Source organism: Terrapene carolina, unplaced genomic scaffold, assembly GCF_002925995.2.
Source record: "Terrapene carolina triunguis isolate 2854851 unplaced genomic scaffold, T_m_triunguis-2.0 Scaffold189, whole genome shotgun sequence".
NCBI lineage: Eukaryota > Metazoa > Chordata > Testudines > Emydidae > Terrapene > Terrapene triunguis.
This window is the reverse complement of record NW_020664540.1, coordinates 824,319-847,549: the sequence shown is the minus strand read 5'-3', so window position 1 is coordinate 847,549 and position 23,231 is coordinate 824,319. Positions and strand designations below refer to the sequence as shown.

Here is a 23,231-nt window from a genome sequence, read left to right as displayed (position 1 = left end):
TTGGCAACAAGGGCACCCTGTTGACTCATATCCAGCTTCGTTCCCAGACTAACACTGGCACAGTTACTTACATACTGTTAGCTTCTGAGGTTGTAACAGCTTTAGCTGCTGGTCTCAAGAGAGGCGAGACATCCCCGTAGAATCACATTACTATGACCATGCCCAGGCCGGCCCCAAATAGGCTGATTAAGCAGAGCATGCCAAAGGCAATAATAAATGAACAGAAATCCTTTTAATAAGGCTTAATGGCCTAGACTGAATGAGGGGACTGGACATGGCCTGTCAGATCATGTAAAGATGACACGGCACGTTCCACGCTCTGTGCAGCGCGAGAAAGGATCCAGTAACCACCAGCACTGAGGATCAGCTGCATGCCCTGCTTCAGATCTACAGGCAAGCTGAGAACAAAGCCCTTTTCCTGAACTGCATCTCCTCCCTTGCTCCGCACAGTGCTCTTCAGTGCTGAGAAACCCAGTGTCATGGACGTTCTCCATGAGAGAGAGATCAGACTTCTGGTGTTATTCCAGGGATGAAGTGTTCAACTGGGGCATTGATCCCGTTGGCCCTTGGGGGCCATCCAAGTGAGCAAAGGCTACTAGCAGGCACAAGTAAGAGTAAGTGCTAGGCACAGTCCACTGCACTGAGGAACCCATCCCTTGTGTCCTTCCCAACTTGCAAGAGGGCAGGATATAAAAGGTGGGGAGTGGGCAAAGACTGGGTGTATCTAAGGAAACCTGGGAAAAAGCACAATCCTCCACGTGCTATTGAGCCGCTTAACTTCGTGCTTCCCCTTAAGCCTCACTCCTGCAGCTAGGCTGGAGCAGCTTGGCAGCAGCACTCTCATTAATGCAGGATCAGTTCTTCTGCTCTGTCGGCTCATCACTCTTTACCTTGAGTTTATATGCACAACCTGCTGCTGCTGCTGCTGCTGCACCTGCTCTGGGCAGGATCAAGCCTAAACTCATTCGTTCTGGCAGCTAAATCCCAACGCTAGGGACAGCCAATAAAACAAGGTTCCTAAACATAAACAGTTAGCACTTTAAAAATGGAAGGCTGCATATTTCGGAGCTGGGCTGGTCCATGCTGTTTGCAACCAGAATGAAGGGTGGTCAGGCACTATGCGAACTCCCCGTCCCAGCGCTGCCGAGGCACTTCGGTTCTCACCCACTTCATCTCCTGTGATCCAGACTGTGTCAGAATGGTCGAGTGGATTTGGGATGGAACCACATTTGTGTCTGGATGCAACCAAGTGAAACTACTAAGACTTGATGACTTTGAACAACAATTCTGCACAACCCATGCAAACTTCAGCTAAACGAACATCATAGAATCATAGAATATCAGGGTTGGAAGAGACCTCAGGAGGTCATCTAGTCCCACCCCCTGCTCAAAGCAGGACCAACACAAACTAAAAACCTCAGGCCTTAAAAACCTCTAAGGAAGGAGATTCCACCACCTCCCTAGGTAACCCATTCCAGTGCTTCACCACCCTCCTAGTGAAAAAGTTTTTCCTAATATCCAACCTAAACCTCCCGCACTGCAACTTGAGACCATTGCTTCTTGTACTGTCATCTGCCACCACTGAGAACAGCCGAGCTCCATCCTCTTTGGAACCCGCCTTCAGGTAGTTGAAGGCTGCTATCAAATCCGCCCTCACTCTTCTCTTCTGCAGACTAAATAACCCCAGTTGCCTCAGCCTGTCCTCGTAAGTCATGTGCCCCAGCCCTCTAATCATTTTCGTTGCCCTCCGCTGGACGCTCTCCAATTTGTCCACATCCCTTCTGTAGTGGGGGACCCAAAACTGGACGCAATATTCCAGGCATGGCCTCACCAGTGCCAAATAATCTCTTCCCTTGATCTGCTGGCAATTCTGGTACTCTGCCTGAGTTCCTCCCAAGGACAGCAGGGCCTCTAGTATCAGTCAGTTCCTGGCTCTCTGTGGTACTGGTCCAGTTCCCATTGCTGTCACATCCGAGTACCACACAATCTTTGAGGTATTTATCCTCACAACAGCCCTGGGAGATAAAACAGGGTCATTATCCCCATTTTACAGATGGGGAACTGAGCCACCAAGAGGCCAGTGTCTCAAGCCCAAGGTCTCACAGAAAGTCAGTGGTGGAGCAGGGAATTGAACTGAGGGCTGTTGGGTTCCAGGCTAGTGCCCTAACCACTTAGCCAGCCTACACTTACTGCACAGAGAGAAGGCCTTGCCAAGAAGGGGATTGTGTAGCCTTTCATTATAAGAGTATTGTAACCAATCCCACTGCAGGGTGCAGCTGTGAGGGCTTTGGGATACCAGTCCCCTCTAGATAGCAGGTAGCTCACTACTGGGCTCAGAGGCAAGTACTGTCAGTGCCCCAAGCCCTACAGGCTCTAGTCCTCAATGGGTTCCCAAAGACACTCCCCTCTTTAGAGTAATAATGGCAAATGTTACTAGCGCTGTATGATGGGGCTTTCACCACACACTGCCCCCTGGAGGGGTTAATGTAGGCAAGAGAGCATAGGCGCCAGCTTCCGCTGAGTCTGGGGGGGTCTCCACCCCGTCCTGCCTCTTCCCACCCGGTTCTGCCCCCTCCCCTGAGTGTGCCCTCTCCCCATTCCTCCCCCTTCCTCCCAGAGCCTCCTGCATGCTGCGAAACAGCTGATTGCGGTGGGCGGGAGGCATTGGGAGGGAGAGGAAGGAGTTGATCAGCAGGACTGCTGGTGGGTGGGAGGCGCTGGGGTGGGAGGGGAGCTGGCTGCCTGTGGGTGTGCCAGCCTTGTCAGTGCCTATGCAAGAGGGGCCAATTAGCATGGGCTTCACCTGGAGGGGAGCTAGGACGCAATGAGGCTTAATTGGGGATGAAGCTCACCTGGGCAGAAACAGGCAGGGCTTCTATGAAGCCAGGGAGCCGGCAAGAGAGAAGGTGGCTGCAGTCAGGAAGCCTGCAGTCACGCTCCTTGATACAAGGGGGCGAGTAGTACCCTGTCATAAGCAGTAAGGGCTGGGAGAATAAAGCCCTGAGTTGCTGGGCCAAGAGTCCCTGGATTGGAAGCTAGTGTAGAGGGTGGGCCTGGGTTCCCCTACAAGTCACTGTGGGGGTGGCATACTACGGACAGTCCATTTGGGGACTCCTGGGGAGAGTTTGGAAGGAGACTTGGATAATACCCAAGAAAGGGGGAGAATTTCAATGTGTCTTGGCCAGAAGGCTACGCCACAAAGAAGAAAGCACTGCAGGTCTGGGCACATGAGAGAGGCCATGGAGTGAGTGAGTGGGACAACAGGCTGAGCAACCACAGGAAGGGGTGTCAGACCATGTGGTGGGCTAATTCCTGGATGGGCCACTGGGAGGCAACAGAGCGGTAAAAGAGCTCACCCTGTTACAGGCTGCTAGAAATCAAGGTGCAAATTATCCCAGGCAAAATGGGTGAAATCCTTGCTTCACTGAGGTAAACAGGAGTTTTGCCATTGACCTCAATGGGGCCAGCACGTCACCCAGTGATTTTAAGTTAAAATAAAAAGGATCAATCCAGCAGTTCTTAACCCAGCCCCTAGGAGGTTATTATGAGGCACGGAAAGACTTAATGATTTACCTGAGGTTCCAGTGGAAGAAGTGTAGCTAGAACCCAGGAGGGCTGACTACTAGTCCCCTGTTCTCGTCACCAGACTAGAGCCCCTTGTTCACTGTGTATGGAAGAGCCCTAGAATAAATGTTAGGGTCTCTTTCCCCTGTTTTGGTCACTGTCCTGGATGCCTGGTGCACTGAGCTGTATCAATAGATTGTGCAGTGTTCCTGTTCCCCGAGGAGCACACCTGCAAATGAATAGGATTCCCCAGAGAAATCCATCTCTAGACTGTCATTTGTACTGACACAGCCTGACGGCCCAATCTCGATTCTGTACAGCTGGATCGTTGCCAATAGCTGAAGCGATGGTCTTTTGCTAAGAGCACAGCTGCTAACTCATTTATTGATCAAGCAAATAGAAAGTGGGTTTTAAAGCACAGATACCTGTAATGTGCCCACCAATTTTTTGGGTTGCTAAAGGCAAAATCACCACCCACCAGCCCAGGTCCTGTACTGATCTAGCCCAGTGAGAGCTCTCCACCCCCACTGTCACTTGATTCCTTTCTCTCTCTGCTAAATCTCTTCTTCTTTCTTACCACTTCCCTATTCAGGCTCAGCGACTTTTGTAGCCTTTTTCTAACACACATGATTACATACCTGGCTGTCATGCAAACTGATCTCTCTAAGATCCACTGATATCTGGTCCACGTACCAAGTCTTTGGCTTTCCCCTTGATTGTCTTCTGTCCACCATGACCATCGCAAGGGCCATCCTAACCAATATCACTCTCAGGTCTCCATGGTCACGTCCATACCAATGTAGCCTAGCCTCCCTCAACTTTTCTTCAACTCGGGCAACCTGCATTAGGTCCCTCACAACCTTATTTCATTTTCTATCACAGAGTGTCCAACCATTTGACCATCTTGACACTGCATGCATCTCAACATCATCGTTTCTGGAGTGGAAAGAATGCTGATTGCTGGTGGCTGGCCAGGTCTCTGCTCCATGCATTAGAACAGATTGAATTACAGTTTTATACACTCTACCTTTTAACTTTACTGGCATCTTGAACTGGGGTCAGCTCCTGCCATTTGTACCAAACTGCTTTGGTATGATGCTGGGCATCGCAGGACGGCCGTTGTCAGCAACCAGCTAACCTAGATATTTAAATTCCCTCTCTGCTGGATAATAATATGAGAGAGAGCGTTTGTTCCAGAGCTGCCTTATATAGGCATAAAACATCCACCCCCATAATCCCTATACTCCAGCTTCCTGTTCTTTTCCCTCTGAAATACACCAGGATTATGGGTAATTTTAGTCCTGTGGCAAGGAATGAGGTGATTGTGCTAGCAGCTACAACGGTTGCTATCAGCATAGCTCCATTAAATTCTCCATGCTTGTCCAGGTGTCAGTGAGGGCAGAACAGGAAGACAATGGGACTGTACAGGTGGCTCCCCATCTATAAACTGGGGCTATTTAGATTAACCCACTTTCACATAGCACTTTAAGCTCAACAGGTGAAAAGCACCATATACTAGCAATTATTACTATTTATTATTTGCATTACCATAGGGTCTAGGAATCATAGTCAAGGATCAGGACACTGAGCAAACACAGAACAGAAAGACTGTCCCTGCCCCCAAAGAGTTGACAGTCTAAGACAGGAGACAACAGATGGATATAGACAGAAGGGGGAGTGTAAGGAAACAATGAGACAGTATTGATCAGCATGATAGGCAGTGGTCTCATCACACCAGCTATCTAGCCATTGTCAAGTCTTTTGTAGGCCTCACAGCAGTATGTATATTTCTTTACATAGCACAATAAGTTTGTCCGTGGTGACAGGCAAATAAAGCCAAAGTCCCTGTGCTGAAGAGTTTACGTGCGAGACCCTAGTATGAATTGTTTTTATTGCCTCTCGGAGAGCTGGATTAACTTCATCAATGGAAAAACCCATTCTATGGATACAGGAAGCGTCTATGCGACAGCTGCTACAGGGACACAGGTGCTGCTCTGGAACGCTGCCACTGTAACAGCTGTAGTGTAGACATGGCCTAACATGCTATTTTGCCCTTGAGAAGGCTTCTCCTATACAGTGTAAGAAATCTAAACAGAGTTTTGTTTTGCTCTAGTCTGTTGCTGTTCCTAAGAGTAACAGGAAACGATAGTATCTGAAAAGCTCTAGGAACTGTTTTGTAGGGAACAACCATGCTCCAGGAGGGGTTGGGCTGCATGACCTCACAGGCTTTGATTGCAGTCCTTTCTCACATTCACCAGGAGTCAATGGGAATTGTGTTTGATTTGGCCCTGTAATTTTATGCACACATAGATACATAACACACAGGTTCCTAAGATGCCCTTTGACATGCACAGATTTCCACCTGCATCACAGGGAAAATCGTCCTTCCTCTCTGTATATTTAGCCAGCATTCCTGCTGTTTCAGAAGCTAAGGGACCTACAGTGCCTAGGACTAGTGTGAAACATTGCAATTCATTAGAACCAGGCCCCAGGAGAGCAGTTGGCATTTCAAGATCAACCTCTACCAGAAACAGAGGAGTGTCCTGCTGCAAAGCTTAGTACATTCTGCTCTTACAATTAGGTGACTACAAATATAACCCGGGGAGATGAGCACTTTGCACACCAGCAATCCTGCGCGTTTGTGTGCTTGTTTCACCCGCCAGCCTGAATAGCAAAGGGCCTGCATGAGATTGGCAGTACTAGAAGCCATTTGCAACGCTGACATCTGACTCAGACAGCGGTGGAACAGATGTTGGAGAGCGAGTCCAGGGTTAGAATGCTAATTCCCAGTTGCATGCAGGCAACTCGACTGGTTTTTAAACATATTTCTTTCCCCTCTCTCTGCAGGATTGTGCGGCGCATGAGGATCAGCATTCATTCCCGCACTTTTAAGGAGGATCAGTGTGCTAGGGTTCACGTGCACATCTTGTCCTTACCACATTATTAAGGCGTACGTGTGCAAGGCACATTAACCAGGGAATGTGTGTTTCACAGATGAGCCTGGGCGCTCAGCAGCAGCCTCCGTAAGCTACCAATGCGGAGGTTGCTATGGCCACTCTTCTCCTTTCACATAACAGAGTGAGGAGAGAGACGACCTGCATAAATTGGCTGATGCTGCAATAACCCCCTTGTTTACATCTGCAGAGCTTCTTCATCCATACCCCCCGTTCAGCGGTGCACGTTCCACCAGCCGCAGGCAGGCGCTGCCCCACTTCACTCGCTGCGGGGGGAGACAGTTACAAAAATAACCATACGTTCACAAGGGATCCCCAAGGCCACAGGCCCAATGCCGTTCCACTGCACAAAGGAAGGGGAAGGATTCCAGGTGGTTGCCACGGATGTGTGGGGCAGATCAGACAGATGGGGGGGCTGGCTGCAGGACAGGGGGTGGAGCACGGTTAAGGATGGGGATGGAGCCAGAAAAGCCATCACTGCATGGTCTCTGCCCCCTCCCCACAATAGGGCTACATTAGGGGCACACAGGGCTACTCCAGCCATGTCAATAGAATGGCTGCACAGTTGCTTGACAGATTTGGGAGTGGCCCTGGAGACCAAACGGCCGATGTGGGCAGCAGCACTGCAAGCCTCTCTGGCCAATGCACCTCAGCCCTCTCCTAGAGGGCCCATTCCTGAGGGGAGCACGCAGTTCAGTCTCCATTGTCCAGTTAGTCCTTGTTCTCGGTGTGGGCAGCATCACCATCCAAGCCATTTCGCTCCAGCTGAGGTGGTGATTCTTCAGATCTGGCCACCGATCCACTGGGAACTGATCTGAGGCTACAGAACTCAGTTTCAGTGTGCTACTGAGCAGCCATCAGATCGGAACAACTTCCAGCCAATACAAACCGAGGGTAAAATCTTTGAAAGCACCTAAGTGACTTTGGTGACTAAGTCCCATTGACATTCATTGAGATGTAGGCGCCTAAGGGCCAAATTTTCAATGGTATTTAGGCACCTAAAGATGCAATAGGTGCCTGGTGGGATTTTCAAAAGCGCCTAGGCACCTAATTCCCATTGATTTCAATAGGCGCTAGGCACCTCAGTACTTCTGGAAAATCCCACTAGGCGCCTACCACATCTTTAGGTGCCGCAATAACTTTGAAATACTGCCTTTTATTGCCCTAAGTGCTCAAGCCCATTTTGAAAATGGCTCCTAAATCACTTAGGTACTTTTGAAAATTGTACCCCTAGTCTGGATTTGAAGTGGTGACCTAGAGCCAGGTTCTGATCCACTAACAACCCAAATTTGGCTTCTGTCCAAATTACTGACTTGTACAAGAAAGGGCCCAGTTCTGCCAGGTGCCGAGTCCTCCAAACTCCCAGCATGTTCACGGGGCCCCGCTCAGAAGCTGATCATTGGGAGCTGAAGGCACTCAGCATCTTGCCAGAGCAAGCCCTTCGAGCACAGCCTATAGGATACCAAGCTTTATGTATATTGAGTACCTCATGGCCGACAATGCAGAGGGTGAATCCTGTATTCTCTGAGGTAAATTGCAACAGCCAGCTTCTGCTCAGCTCCCGTTAGACTGTCACGCACAGCCAGTTTATGGGCTTTGTTAAACCTGGGCTAGATCCAGGGCAGATTAATGTGTGGAGTGAGATTTTGACAGGTGGCTCCTATGAGTGACAGCACTGAGGACAGTTCCAAAGAGATGCAGCAGGCTTTTACACATTGATTTTTTTTAACCCCAAGAGCATAAAATAAGTTCCTGTTTTTAAGATTCTAGCTGAATAAGAAGAGCACACTTTCTCTCCCTGCATCACAGCTAAATGTCATTGCAGAGCCGGCTGGAATATTGAGTTACATTGATTCTCTACAAAATCCAGAATTGGCTATCAAAACAAAAAATGATAACCTCCATATCCTATTTAGCCCTTCAACACTACTTTGTACACACACACACACACACACACACACACACACACACACACACAGAGCACCAAGGTTTTGTCATGCTGTGTATTCCCATGTGGACAGGCAGGACACCACCAGCGGCCATAAACTGGGAGCACCCCTGGAACACTGCAGTCAGTTTTGAGTGCCTCAATGTCAAAAAGATGTAGAGAAACTGATGAGAATTCAGAGATGAACAGCAAAAATGATCAGAGGGACGAAGGGACTGATTTCTGAGGAAAGATAAAAAGAGCTAAATATTGAGAATTAGCTTGTCTACTACGCTAAGACTATGGGCATAACAACTGTCTACAAAATATCTGAAAAGGGGACAAGTAGAACGAATAGGATGGAAGTAAGAAAAGGAAAATGAAGAAAGAAGATGTGGAAAACTTGCAGGGACGAGATCTATAAGATCCAGATCCTCAGAGGTATTTAGGTGCCTAATTCCCATTGAAATCACTCAAGTCAATAGGAGCTTAAGTCCCTTATCTGAATTTCGCCCTTTGATTGTACGGTATGTGACGGCCACTTCTTTGGCCAAAGGCTGTATAGCGTCTCCATGGAGACTCAAAAGCTTAATGTAGTCCTGCTGATTTATGTGATTAATTTCACAGAAATATTGAGGATACAGTCACATTTCTGCCTTTCTCTCTAATCCTGAAAATCAATTTTTCTGATGACCCAGTCACCAAATTTTAGGCCATTCCCAGGAGTGAGGGGGCAGATCAATTCCTTGATTTTTAAAAAATCCTGAACCTTGGCATTATTTTTATCACCTGGTGACAAAGAACAGAAACCCACCTACCACACATGGAGAGAGCTGAGCTGAACCAGAAACCTAGAAAACTTGGTCTGATCAATACAGTGTAAATCTTTATGTCTGTTACACTTTGACCAAATGAATGGTCTGCATTATATACGGTGGCTGATTGGGGGCCTGCTGTCAGTCTCGTTGTTTAGAGACACCTTGTTTTACAGCAGCAGCACTTGGGTCAGTATGCAAAGGGCCCTGAGGTGGACCTTTAGCTGTTGTAAATTGTTGAAGTCAAAGGAGCTGTGACAATTCACACCAGCTGAGGATCCGACCCCATATATTTTGTAGTGCGTTTTGACTGTAAATTCTTCCGGGCAAGATTGGAGTCTTGTTCCACATCTTTAAAGTACCACGTACATTCGTGGTGCCATGTTAATATTAAAAAGTAATAACTTGGCACTCTGATTTGGCATGACTTAAGTCTTTTCATGGGGTTAGATCTGGAGAGTGTCTGGACCCACTTTATAGCCATCAGATCCAAAAGGCAAAATTCAGAGTCAGTTGTTCCAGTCGGGGTCCATTTCACAGAAAGGGACCTAAGCAGAGGCCTTTGGATTTAGCTGAGGATCCCAACTTCCCCGAAGATTGAGGGCTTTCGCTTTGGGTTCCTATCTCACAAAAATCCTATAAAACATAAATTCTGAGGCTAAATGACTTCAGCACATTCCCATTCATTAGAAGCCTACATAATATGCTGCAAAATAATTGTCTAAAGCTGAGGAGGTTCAGAGCCGTAATTAGACATAAAATCCCTCAGAGCATGGCAAGAATGAAATCTTCAGCTGAGATTCTCATAGCAGAGCTCCCGTCAGCTGACGCCAGACACATCCTCTGGGGTGCAAACTAAGGGAGCGGGGAGGAGGTTTGGGAGTCAGGCTGGGACTAAGGGTCTGACGTCACAGCAGCAAAGCTAGCAGCTAGTTAAGGGTCTGATTCTGGGAGGGCGCAGCATCCTCAACTCCCATTAGCTTCCATGGGCACTTGAGGGTGCTCAGCAAGTTGCAGGATCAAGCCCTCCATCATGTATATTGAGAAAGATGTAATAGACATGAGGGAAAAGCTGCTGTGCCGGTGAGATGCGTTATATTTACCACTCTAAATCCTCACCACCTAACGCCGACGCGTGGCAAGGGACAAACCTGCCTCTTAGACATGAACTAGTTACTGAGGTCTGCAGCAGCCTATTTATTTTTAAGCACAACTGCAGCATTCATTTCAAATGGCAAGTTCTGCTTAAAAACCATAGCACAATGTGGTGCTTAGATCAGTACCCAGGCAAGGTAACAGTTTCTTCAGTCTGCTTGAATAACTTGACCCTTTCTTAGTTGCTGTAGAATCCCGGTACGTCAATGTTTCCTCATAAGTCCTTCAGGTAAGACAGAATTCCTATTCCATTACAGATGAAGTTGTTATTTGTATTAAGCTTTTATGAGGTCTGTCTATTTTTTGCTCAGGAGATATGGTCTGTCTTAGGTTTTTTTAAATCTTAGCTGTTAAGCTTCTTTTTGAAAGGCTAATGCCATAATGAATAATAATAAATACTTTGCAGTTATGCACTTTCAACAGTGGATTGCAAAGTACTTTATAAATATTATCCATTAATCAGTAAACAAAATAAAATCTACTGAACCGATATTTGGCACTTATTTTTTTCTAGAAAATTTCACATCATTTAACAATTATATTGGTACATATTTCATATACACATTTTTTCCTGCTAATATTCACATCATTTACAAATTCCGTATTTTATAGTTTAGATAGATAGATAGATGATAATTCCTCCAAGCATTTGTAGACGAGTTAAATGTGGCACTCTGTGTTATTAAAGCACCAAAGCGATCAGTAGTTTAGGCAGCTTGTACAAATTATAGTCCAACATTTTATAGGGCCTATTTGGATACAGTGACACACACAAAAAGGAAAGTGGCCAAGGACAGTTTTCAAAGTACTTATGGCAGCTAAAAATAAAAAAATGACAAGGACAATTTTGTCACAACTAGATCACATCTGGGTGAAAATCCTAGGGCCTGGATGCTAAGGTGATGGGTACATTAGAATTGCCCAAAACAAGTCCAATTATAATAGGTATAAGGACAGCTAGAAAAATCAGGTCACCATGGCAACCTCAGCTGCCATTTCCATGAGCAAATGTTCTTTGCACAGAAATCAAGACAGACTGACTTTGGTGTGACATGATCGCGGTTAACAGGAATATCTGGCTGCCTGCCAGGGCCGTGCACACATCACACAATTTGCTTTAAACTCCCATTTCCTCCCTACATGATACATTTTTGAAACCCTCTAAAAATGGTCACTATTCAAAGAGAGCTTAGTGAAGTGAGGGGAAAAGATTTGGGACATTAGCTAAGCATGATATTTTTGAATGAATGGAAAGTGCCAACTGAGAGTTCATACCTCTCCTTGTGTATGGAGCACTTCTGACATCCTGAAGAGCCTCTCATTGACAAGAAATAAAAAACAGGAAAGACCCATTAAGCTGCCTAGTTCATCCCCCTGCAAACGCTAGTGCTCCCTACAGCGTATCCTCGATCTCTCTCTGTCCTGTCAGTTTTTAAATGGTGCTCAGCAATGATAGGATAACCTGGAACTACCACAGAGTGGGCAGAGAGCCAGACAGGAAAGGCACACTGGTGTCTGTGGCCCTGATGATATAGTTCTTATACCACACTCCTCACTATGGCCCTGATCCAGCCAAGCACTACAGCACCTGCTTAGCTCTATGCACATGGGTAGTCCCCATGGAAGTCAGTGACTAGACGGACAACGAGCTCTAACTCAAGTGATAGCACTTCCACTGCTTCCCGCAGGGAGGCTATTCCATTGATTTTTTTTTGGCACCGTACAGCAGCTCTCAGATCTGTTTGAGGACTTGATGGTGTTTTCGCTTGGTAGCTTTTGTTACGAACTAGAATGCTACAGTATATGGGGCCTCATGCACAAAAATTGTTATTGTTAATATTATTTTGCCAACAGGATTTTTTCCCTTGTGGCCATCTTAACTTCTCCTTTGTTTCACCTGATCCCATGACACTCCATTACAACCCCCTGCTGTTTTTATGCCCTTCAAATACCCTCCCAGAAGGCAGTGAGTGCTCTCAGCTACCACGGGAGTGAGTGGAAGATGAAGGAGCTCAGAACTTCTCAGCACTGGATCTTATTCATTCACTTGCTCAAGCTACTGTATAAATACCGCGTTCTGTGCTGGTTCCTCCCTTCACCCCCAGAGCCAATATTGATGCTTTTTTCTGCCCTCCCTCCAGGTTAATGCTATCTCTCTGAGATGTGGATGCCCAGAACTGAGCACCCCTTCTAGGTACAACCTCACCACGTAGGAGCCCTCAGCCCCAGAGCCTTGGCTTGATCCCTCCTACATACACCGCCACCACAATGTTGCATTGGAGGATAATTTGATTTCTTTCCAAATGCCTCCCCTCCCACCAGCTCTGATACCACCCCCCATGAACTACATTAATATGTCTGGTTATCCTGGGGTGACTGTGGTGCAAGTCAGAACCAGCATTTTTCTCCTCATGGAAACAAGAAGAGTGCTATTTGCTCAGCCTGGACAATGAATGGCTTCCTTGGAGAACAGCACCAACACAGTTCCAAAAACAACCAATATGAAGTTCTGTAACACTTCACCCACCCTGGCCTTCCCAGCAAAACTCCAACCATAGGTGGTAGGTATAATAGGCCTGGGGAGGCTAAGCTGAGGAGGTGGTATCTGCTACTCAGCTTCCCAGGTTCTCCCTGGACTCCAGAGACATTACTGATGAACCTGGGAAGCTGAGTAGCAGATACCACCTCCTCAGCCACCCCGGAACCTGCATGGTGCATATAAAAAGCTCAGCGTTCTTTGAGAAGAACTTTTGCTTTTCCCACCGAGTGGCTCTGGGTCTTGGAAGGTATGGCTGGGGCCAGGCGCAGCTGGGGCCAACCCGGGGCTCCTCCAGCCATGGAGGTGTGGGGAGGAGGGGGGCAGAGAGGGCTCGGGCCTGCCTGGGGCTCCTCCAGGTGTGGGGGGAGCGGGAGTGGGTGGGCTCAGGGCTCCAACCATGGCAGGCGGGAAGGAGGGCTCAGGGCTCTGGCCACAGGAGTTTGGGCCTTGGGAGGAAGGAGCAGGGCCAGGGGGCTAGCCTCCCCGAAGGGGGGGTCCACCCGCCCCCCATGACTCCAGCTGCCTGTGAAAACACACCTGAGCCAGCCAGGTCATCGGATGAGACACCAGAAGCGGCTAGGGAACCCAGGTATCCTGCACTGCGGCAGTCCTTGTGTCACTTAGCTGGCCCTGTCTCATATTTTTGACAGCGTTCATCACTACCACATTTGGTGCTGCAGTACGTGTCCTTACCATGGCTGTCAGAGAGTGAGTTGACTGGACGAAGACCGAGATCTCCTGCAAGAAATGCAAAAAAGCTGAGGGCATTTTCTACAAGCAGGTAGAGACTGGCCCAAATGAATGCTATTTTGAAAATCAAATACCTGATTACTCTTGAAAAGGACCATATCGTTAGCACACGGGATTCTGCCTTTATCCCAGTTGGAAGCATTTTCAAAATTGGTGTTTGGAATCCATTGTTTGTACACAGCAATCGAAGCAGCTAGGCGAGGCAAAGAAAGAAATGGAATTCAATTCTATTCTGTTTCTACACAGCAATTTCCAGACACGCTGTGGGCCAGATAGTGTATATTACTGTAGCTCTATTGAGGTCAATGGAGCTACAGGAACTAACGCCAGCTGAGGATCCGGCCCTGTATAGCCCCCAAACTCCTCCCAGAATGAATTAATACAGTCACACAAAGATAAACAACACTCTGCAAAGAAATGAGCTGCCAGTGTCTCAGACTGGAACTAGAGGGCCCAGTCATGTCAGCTGTTCCTCAGATCTTACTCAGGCAAAATGCTCATCAACTTGCTGACTTTGCCACTGGTTTGCAACCTACGCACTGCTGGTGTAAGAGCCTTCTCCTGTGCAGCGCCTCTGGACTGCCAACCCAACGCATTCAAAACACCATGATTCAGGCCCCTCCCGCACCCTATGAGTTTGGCTTTAAAATCATCAGATTTGAATAATACTACCTGTTGGGTCCTTTTGATCTGCCTTCTGGTCTCTGAGCCTTTACAGGCCATGTTTGCAAGCTTTTGTCCGCAGCCAGGAAGACTAGAAACTTTTTTTTTTTTAATGAAAGCTGAGATTCTCAAGTAATAACATGACTCCAGGAGCTTAAGAAAAACACCTCAATTTGTCAGGCTCATGATGAAATCATGAGAGTTGGTGACACTGGCTCCTGCCATGTTGAGCACCTTCCTTTATGTTCTTCCAACTCACCAGTCAACCAAGTCTACGCCTCTCCTCTTATTTATCTCTGCAGTTGCGTTATTATTACTCACCGAAGGAGACAGGAGTTTAATTGGGTCAGGGCTGAGTAACCACTGAGCCAGCTGGGATCGGGTGTAGAGTAAGGGCAAAAGAGCAAGAAAAAAATGCAAATGATTTTAAACAAGAACAGCAAGTAAGGCCTAGTCTAGACATGGATTTTATACCAGGATAACTATGTCGGTTAGAGATGGGATTTTTTACCAATCCAGTTATACTGGCACAACCCCTAATGTGGAGACAGTCATAGCTGTATAAATGTGCCCGAGGCCTAGTCTATACTAGAAAATTAGGCTGATTTAACTCAGTCACTCAGGGGGGTGAAAAATGCACACCCTTGAGCAAAGTTGTTAAGCGAACCTAAGTTCCCGAGTAGACAGTGCTAAGTCAATGGAAGACTTCTTCCGTCAGCCTAGCTACCACCTCTTGGGGGAGATGGAGTGCCTATGCCATCAGGAGAACCCTTGCTGTCAGCATAGGTAGTGGTACAGCAGTGCTGCAGAAGAGTTTTAAGTGTAGACAAGCCATTATACTGGTAACGCTTATTCTTCGCCCCATACAGGAATAGCTACACTGCTACAGCCAAAGCACCTTTATACCTGTATTTTTTATTATTTATAAAGACAAGAGACAACAGAGGGATGCAGACAGACTGGAGAGTACAAAGAGTCGGCATGCTAGGCAGTACGGTAGTATATCTAATGCAGTGTACAACTTTCCTTTGTAGACAAGGTCTAATTTAGCAACTGGATCTCATGGTGACTCAAGCACTTGTGAACAATCAATACCATCTAGAGTGGCTGTCAAAATGCCATAGTAAAAGATGAGGAAGTTGGTCCAATTATTCAGAGTGGATAAACTACCTGACAAATGTAGCTGTTGCCTTTCTTTTGTAACCCTTCTGCCCATCTAGTTGGCAGCAACAAGGGCCGGGTTCTGTATCTAGGGGTTCAGTTTCAATAACACAATGCAAAACCGGCTCGAGCCCCCACCCAGTGACCTGGGACAATTACATACCACCCCCCCTGGGTACCTCTAAGAGGCAATACTTCCCCTCTCGCAAGCACGGAGTCTGAGTGTAGCAGAAAATGTTTAATAACATGAGGTAAACGACATCAGCATAAAATTGGAAAAAACACCACAAACAGGATTCACAACACAAACCATGAGCAAAACCCACCCCAGCAAATTGGGCTGTGTCCTTTCCCTTTGGTTCTTGAATCCAGCAAACCAAAAATCACCCAGAGTCCCCAAAGTCCGACACCCCCAAAGTCTCTTGGGTCCAGCAACCACCCAAAGTCCCAAAAGTCCAACAACCCCCAAAGTCTCTGTCCCTGGTCAGTACAGTCCCAGAGTAAAAGGGGGGGGGGCACGCAGGGTGTTAAGGGGCACCTTACGTGATCCGAGGCTGGCCAGCCATCTGTTTCTCCGTGGGGGTTCCGCCGCAGCCTTTACCACGAGCCAGTCCACTTTCCTGCCATCCCACAAACTGCTCCGCTGTACAAGCTGCTCCGCTCCGCTCACCGACCTGTGAGCCGTTCCAGCCGTCCCCGCAAACAGCTCCACTCGCCGTTCCTTAGGCCACTCCAACCGGCCCCGCAAGGCTCCACGCCGCTCGCTGCTCCTCCAGTCGTCCCCACAAATTGCTCCGCCAGCTGCTGAGCAATATAGCTTCAGGCTCCCCCACTAGTTAACACAGCACTCAGTGATTTCAGCTCTTAATAACGTCAGCTCTTTTGTGATTTCAGCTCTTAATAACATCAGCTCTTTTGTGATTTCAGCTCTTAGTGATTTCAGCTCATAGTATAGTAGGGGAGCCCCAGTGCTGGTGCACCATTGGCCCAAAGTGAATTCAGCTCCGCAGCCTGTAACTAGACTCCTAAGGGAATCAAAGTTAGCTCTGACATTCAACAGTGGAGAGAGGAGGCAGTGCAATTGGTGTTTCAAACCCTCAGAGGGGGCCCATACCATCAGGTACAAATACCTGTCCCCATCCTCTCTCAATTCACTGGGTTTTGTAACCCATGCCCCTTGTCAAGCAAGTGCTACTTAGGTAATGGTGAGGGACTCACTCAGTCCTTCTGTCATACAACAGTTCCACTGGCCTTGATTCACAGAATCAGGGTAACAAAACTTTATTCTTCCCGCCCCAATAATAGAGAAACTGGGGATCCCACACCAGCCAAAGTAACCATTTTCAGTTGTTGTGTTTCATGCCAGGCGAGTGGGTGTGCCTATGCAAACAAGATCAGCCCCTGGAGTTCTTTTCCACACTCGCCATAATTCACCACCAGATGTCAGGGTAGAGCTCATCCTGACTCTGCTTACACTTTTATGAACTGATTCTTCTGCAGATGCCTTAGTGATGCCTAGGCCGTGTTGTTGTAGCCATGTGGGTCCCAAGATATTAGAGACAAGGTGAGTGAGGTAAAGCTTTTATTGGACCAACTGCCATTGGTGAGAGAGAGGAGGATTGGTGATTTCTAAACATTAGCCAAATAATCTGGCTGAACCAGCCTCAGTTTATGGTTTGTTTGCAAACAACTCATTTGAACTCTTCACTATTATTCATTACTCAAGGCATGTGGTCAGCTAAGTCACATGATATTGTTTCTACTCCTTGACTTTTCCTACACAAGACAAACAAACACACTTGTCTCGCCACAAGTCCTCTGCCTTGCAAACGAATATGGGAATTGTAGGAAGAATAGCCAGTCCCTAAACACTTGTGCAAACACAAACCTGTTTGCACTAATGATTGTGCATAGCAAATTCAAAGGAGCATGACAATGGTTGTACCAGGCAGCGGTTGGGAATTTGAACCAATGTTTATATACACACCAGATCTGCAGTATTCAACCAGCCTGCCTGGCCCTGATTAAATTACACACAGCCTGCTTCATTCTGCTGGGATAGATTTAAAGAGACTTATCTGAGACTTAGAGCATCCTTCTGCCTCTATATGCCAGAGACGGAATTTTCTGCATAGGAGCAAAAAAGCATCATAGCTTGCGTGTATGTCTTAAATTAAGCAATGTCAAAATCCTCCCTTCTCTGTGATCAGTGAGCACAGGGGACATTTTCAATGCTGTGATTAACATGTGGCTGCGGGTCACTGATGGCTGAGAGAGAAGCACTGTCTGTGCATGTACAAGGCCTCCAGGTGGTAAATGAGAATGTTGCACTACCAGATACCGGTGTGTTAAAATTACTTATTATTTATTTCTATGGGGATTAGGGCCCCATTGTACTGTACAAACACAGTCCCTGCCCCACAGTCTACAATTTAAACAACATGGAAGGGGTGACTAAATAGACAAGCAAGGTAGTGGGGGGGAGGCCAAGGTAACAGAAGAGGGAGATGTGCTTGCCACAGTGGACAAAACAGTCACAGGCAGTCACCAGCCAAACCAGATGAAAATGAAGTTTGTCTTATCAAGTGTGTATATAAATGGAGTTCACACAGTAATTCAGATCAGGCCACTCTTCGTGTATCTACTGTTGGATTCTGTGTGACCCACTGTACATGCATTTGTGACACAGAGCATTGACTTGGTTTAATCCTTTGTGTGGGGATTGTCTCACATTGTCTGATCCTGCAAGAATTTGGTGAATTCCTGACATTTTTACTAGCCCTCTTCTCAACCATCTCCATACCCCCCATATTTTTAAACTACTATAGACACAGGCACAAGCATTTGCTCTGATCAGTATAACCCTTCCATCAGCCAGCAAAAATCACTAATGCAGCAATATGCATGTCTCACTCTGTCTCTGTCCCTCTGTCTGTTGTGGATTGAGAGGATGAGTTTAAGGAATGATGGTTCAAAGTCAGGACCCCAGCCTGACCCACCTGCCCATCCAACAATACTAATGTGGATCTTTTAATGATAAAAATGGGACAAGTTTAGAAAGTGTATCTCACTCCAGAAATTAGCATGATCAAATGAGAGCCTCTGTCATAGAAAAGGTTACAAGATAGTTTCCATTCCTCTCTCCTGTTTTTGTACAACATTTTTTAAACATTTTCCTTTGGTGCTAACATTTTCTAAGGTTGGTCTCTGTCTGAAGATGTAACTGACAACATTCTGAGTAAAATGGTTTCAATCATATGAGTTACTGGACAGTAAAAATAAATTTGCACTTTTCTCATGGTTAAAAATTCTAACCACTTTTTTAACCAGTAAAAGCAACGGTGCCATTACTTACTTCATGTGGTGATGAGGTGTTAAAATGAACTCTATGAGTGATGGGGAAGAGACTCTAAGTGGGGTTCTGCTGAAATTTTAGCAGCACCGAATGATCTCCTTTGTAACATAATTGCAACATTCTTTTTGTGTGGCCTGGCCAGGGGTGCTATTGAGACAACTGCATATGGCCATATGCAGACTAGAAAAACAGGGGTATTTTTAAAATGTGTGTGTGGGGGGGGGGGGGGGAGCAGCATAGTGTAGACAGGGCAGTTGTAGTTTTAACATGTTTTAACTGGTCGAGGTTTAAACCTTAGTGGGGAACCTCAGGAGGCAAACTCAGGGGAGGGGGCTTCCTAGACTGTGCCTCCAACACCTACATATGTTAAAATAACACCAGTTGCCTAGTGAAGACAAGACCTTACAGTGTGGTTTTATGGTCTTACTGAAACACACAGCAAAACAGAACAACCAACCAACCAACAAAACCCCCACTTCTCCTTTAACATTAGGGGCTGAAAACCATAGAAAGCGCTTTCCAAAATGTCTAGTGCGTCCTGCACATTCTTATTCTTTTGTGACCCAGAGGCCCATTGGTACCAAAGGGTTCACTATTCTTTACTATCAACTGCTGTCTCAGACCTGAGAAACTCAATACACCTAATACCCACTCTCATGGTATCCATACAGGAAGGCTGGCATGTGAGGTCTCTGCTGACAGCTTATAACTTCCCAGTTCTCACAATCATTGTGAGGTGTGCATGCATGGGTAATGTTTAAGGAATTACATAACTATACTGAAAACTATACCTTATGGTCTTGGAGTACAAGTTAGTCACCAGGGAATCCTGTGTCATGGTGATGGGCCATTCAAGTGGAAGGGAGTTGTCACCTCTCTCTGGTCAGCCGGTGATATAATGCAACGTTCAGTTGTCTACCCTTGCCCCAACCCACAACTGTCAATGGCAAACCATCAAAGACAACAGCCAACAATTGAAAGAACTTGGCGGTAAAAAGGAATGTTATAAAAGCCTGTGAATAGAGACAACAGACTGATTCAGCATATCGCAGGATGGAGGAAGAAACCGTGTCCATTCACAGAGGAGACATCTTGTTGAGTAGGGGTGTTTCATGAATGTTTGGATCCTGGTTCCTGGGCTCTGCAACAGACTGAACTTTGAGGGCGGGGGACCTACTTTATTAGGCAGGAAAGATAACTATTAATAAATGGAGGCCCTAATTCACGTTTTATGATTTTGGTTTATATTGTAACCATTTGTTTCCATCTCTCTCTCATTTCTAGTGGAACCTCTATTCTTTCTTAAATAAACTTTCTTTTATTTTATTATAAGTGCTCACAAGTGCTGTGTGTTATACAGGTACAGTGATTTACGGTAAAACTGGTAAACTGGGGTACACTGCTTTTTTGGGAGCAGAGGATCTGAGATTTCTGGGAGTAGCCAGTGTCAGGGGCTGGATCTCACCGGGGAATGCTTTACAGTAGGGTTACCATACGTCCGGATTATCCCAGACATGTCTGGCTTTTTGGTCCTCAAATCCCCGTCCGGGGGGAATTGCCAAAAAGCCAGACATGTCTGGGAAAATAGGGAGGGGTCTTGGGGCTTGGGTCCGGGCTGGAGCCGTCGGGGCCGGCGCTGCTCGACCAGGGCTGGGGCCAGGGCCCGAGCCGCTCGGCCGGGGCCGGGGCCCAAGCCACTCAGCCGGGGCCGGGGCCCGAGCCGCTCGGCCAGGGCCCGAGCTGAGCGGCTCGGGCTGAGCCGAGCTGGGCCAGAGCCGCTGGGACCGGGGCTGGGGGTGCTCGGCCAGGGCCGGGACCGGGGCTGGTGCCCCGGGGCCCGAGCCGAGCTGGAGTCGCTAGGGTCGGGGGTGCTCGGCTGGGGCTGGGGGTGCTCGGCCGGGGCCGGCGCACTCGGCTGGAACTAGGGCCGGCGCCCCAGGGCCCGAGTCGAGCCGGGCCGGAGACGCCGGGGCCAGAGCCTCTTGGCCGGGGCCAGCCAGCCGCCAGAGGGAGTCGCTCGGCCCGGGGGGCCGGACCGGGCGGTGCCTCCTAGCACCCACCACCGCCCCAACCCCAGCTTACCTGCTGCCTCCCTGTTTCAGGCTTCCTGCAAACATTTGATTCGCGGGAAGCAGGGGAGGGGGAGGAGCAGGGGGACGGAGTGTTCAGGGGAGGGGGCGGAGTTGGGGCGGGGACTTTGGGGAAGGGCTGGAGTTGGGGTGGGGCTGGGGGTGGAGTTGGGGCAGGGCCGGGCCCCGTGGAGTGTCCTCCTTTTTTTTAATTAAAATATGGTAACCCTACTTTACAGGGACTCAGGCACTGGAGTGTACCTCTTGTTAACCTGCAAGACAATGACGGGCTGGCATATCCCAGAAAGAAGAGTGAGCTTGAGAGGCTGATGTGCTGGCGGTGTTAAGGAGCTAGCGCAGACATGACTCCCTCATGCTGGAGGTGGGGTGAGTGTGTGTGTGTGTAACAAGGTGACTTACAATCCCAGGTACCCCAAGAACTGTCACACCGTCATTAAAATGAAAATGTTTCTGTCCTTTACATGGGGAGGGCTGCATTGGAAACAGATATGCTGCTGCCCTGCTAACCCAGCCTTGCAGTGGGAGGTTTGCAGCCACACCATAGTGGCAGTAATATGGAGAATTCACTCCCTCCCCCCTTCAATGCAGTGTGAATTCCAAAGCCAAACTGGGACCATTCCAATGCTAACATTATGAAGGCCCTAGTTCAGCAAGGTGCGTACACACATGCCTAACAAAGCCCACAAGTAGTCTAATTGAAGCAAACAGGCATGAGTCTGATTTAAGGTTGTGAAGGAGCCTTAAATTAGGCAAATTTTTTAATCCATTTTAAGACCCCTTTACATTGCCAGAGCAGTGTAATGAGACTCCGACCCAATAGAACAAACTCACAAGTTTTAAATTGGGCATGTGCGTAAGAACCTTACTGAACTGAAACCTAAACATGGGCAATTTTTTGTTTTATCTTTTTCTTTTAAGATGAAAAACCTACCAAATTAAATACAAAAAACTGTTAATGCAATGCTACAACTGCCGAGTTAAAATCCCCCAGAGTCAGGAAAAGGAAAGGTTAAAGTTCTAACAGAATGCATAAGTTCATTCCATTGCATATATGTAGTCAGTTCTATCCCTGTTTTGCTGGATATATGTAGCTTACCTTATAAAGTGTATAATACCCAGAACCATAAAACATACAGACATATCCTAAGCTGCGGTAAATCGGCATAGTTTCCTTGCTTTCAACAAAGTAAGGCTGAATTACACAGCTGAGGATCTGGCCCCAAGTTGTGCAATGCAGCCAAGTTAACCGAACTGTTGCAGCCTCCGTTTATGCAATTCCTGACTTTAACTATGCACCACAGTATTGCATTAATGCACCTTTTGCCTCTATATCAACATCACTTGACTGTTTAATCAGTCCTTTTGCTGAGGAATCATGGTCTCTGAATGTTAAATACATATGCATATTCAACAGAAGATGACTCTTCAGAGCCTTAAATAAAAAGAGCCGAGAAACCCAAGCAGCAGAGGTGCAGTGAACAGGAGATGCAAATCACAGCCCACCCGCTCTTTCTTTGTCCATTTGGAAATGAGTTTTTCCACTTGCATTAGAAATACGTCACCAAGTGCAGAGTCCGTGGCTTTATTCCACATTACCTAAAGCCTGAACTGGAAAAAGCCATTTTGCCCTCATTCTCCATTCTCAGACAGGTCCTGTCATTACTCACCAAGGAGCTGCACGAAAAGGAGGAGGAAAAACAGACCCTTCATTTCGCAGTCCGCTGCTAGCACATTCCTTCCCAGCCCTCTAATGAACTTTGGACTAGCCAGTGTCACATGATGCTTCATACACTTGAGAATCTGTAGGGGAGCAGAAGCATTGGGAGAAGACTGGAGAACTATGATGCTTTGGGATACAACTCATTTACATGGAGACTTGTCCAGTCTCAGGGACCAGGTTATTTTTAACATCTCATCAAAGCTCACCGATTTTTTCACAGTGTTGCTTTAACCTGCATGGAGCGTGATGCAATAGTGAGAGCAGGGGATGGGGAGTCAGGGCTCCAGAGTTCCAGTCTCAGCTCTGCGCTGCCTCGTTGTAGGCTCTTTGGCAAGTGGTCTCTCTATGCCTCAGTTTCCCCACCTGTACTTGCCCACCTTAGTGTGGTTGACGATTCTTAGGCTGACTGTCTGTAAAGAGCTTTGCAGAGGTAAAGCACAGTACAAGTGCTAAGTGTTATTATTGTATGTCATTCTCCATTCCAAAATGTCTCTTATCTTATAATTCCTAATAGTAGTGTCAATGTGTTTTCAATTAG

General features: G+C 47.3%; 1 protein-coding gene across 1 annotated transcript in view; it reads right to left on the bottom strand.

The window, feature by feature from the left end:
* AMN (amnion associated transmembrane protein) overlaps positions 1-22,702 on the bottom strand; it is a 50,301-nt gene extending 27,599 nt beyond the window's left edge. Inside the window, exons 1-3 of the mRNA XM_026654317.1 lie at positions 22,641-22,702; positions 13,779-13,897; positions 13,648-13,692 (exon numbers count right to left, since the gene is read on the bottom strand). Coding sequence (XP_026510102.1) covers positions 13,648-13,692; positions 13,779-13,897; positions 22,641-22,683 — 207 coding nt within the window. The 5' untranslated portion in view covers positions 22,684-22,702. The remainder of the gene's footprint in view (positions 1-13,647; positions 13,693-13,778; positions 13,898-22,640) is intronic.
* Positions 22,703-23,231: the final 529 nt, after the last annotated feature.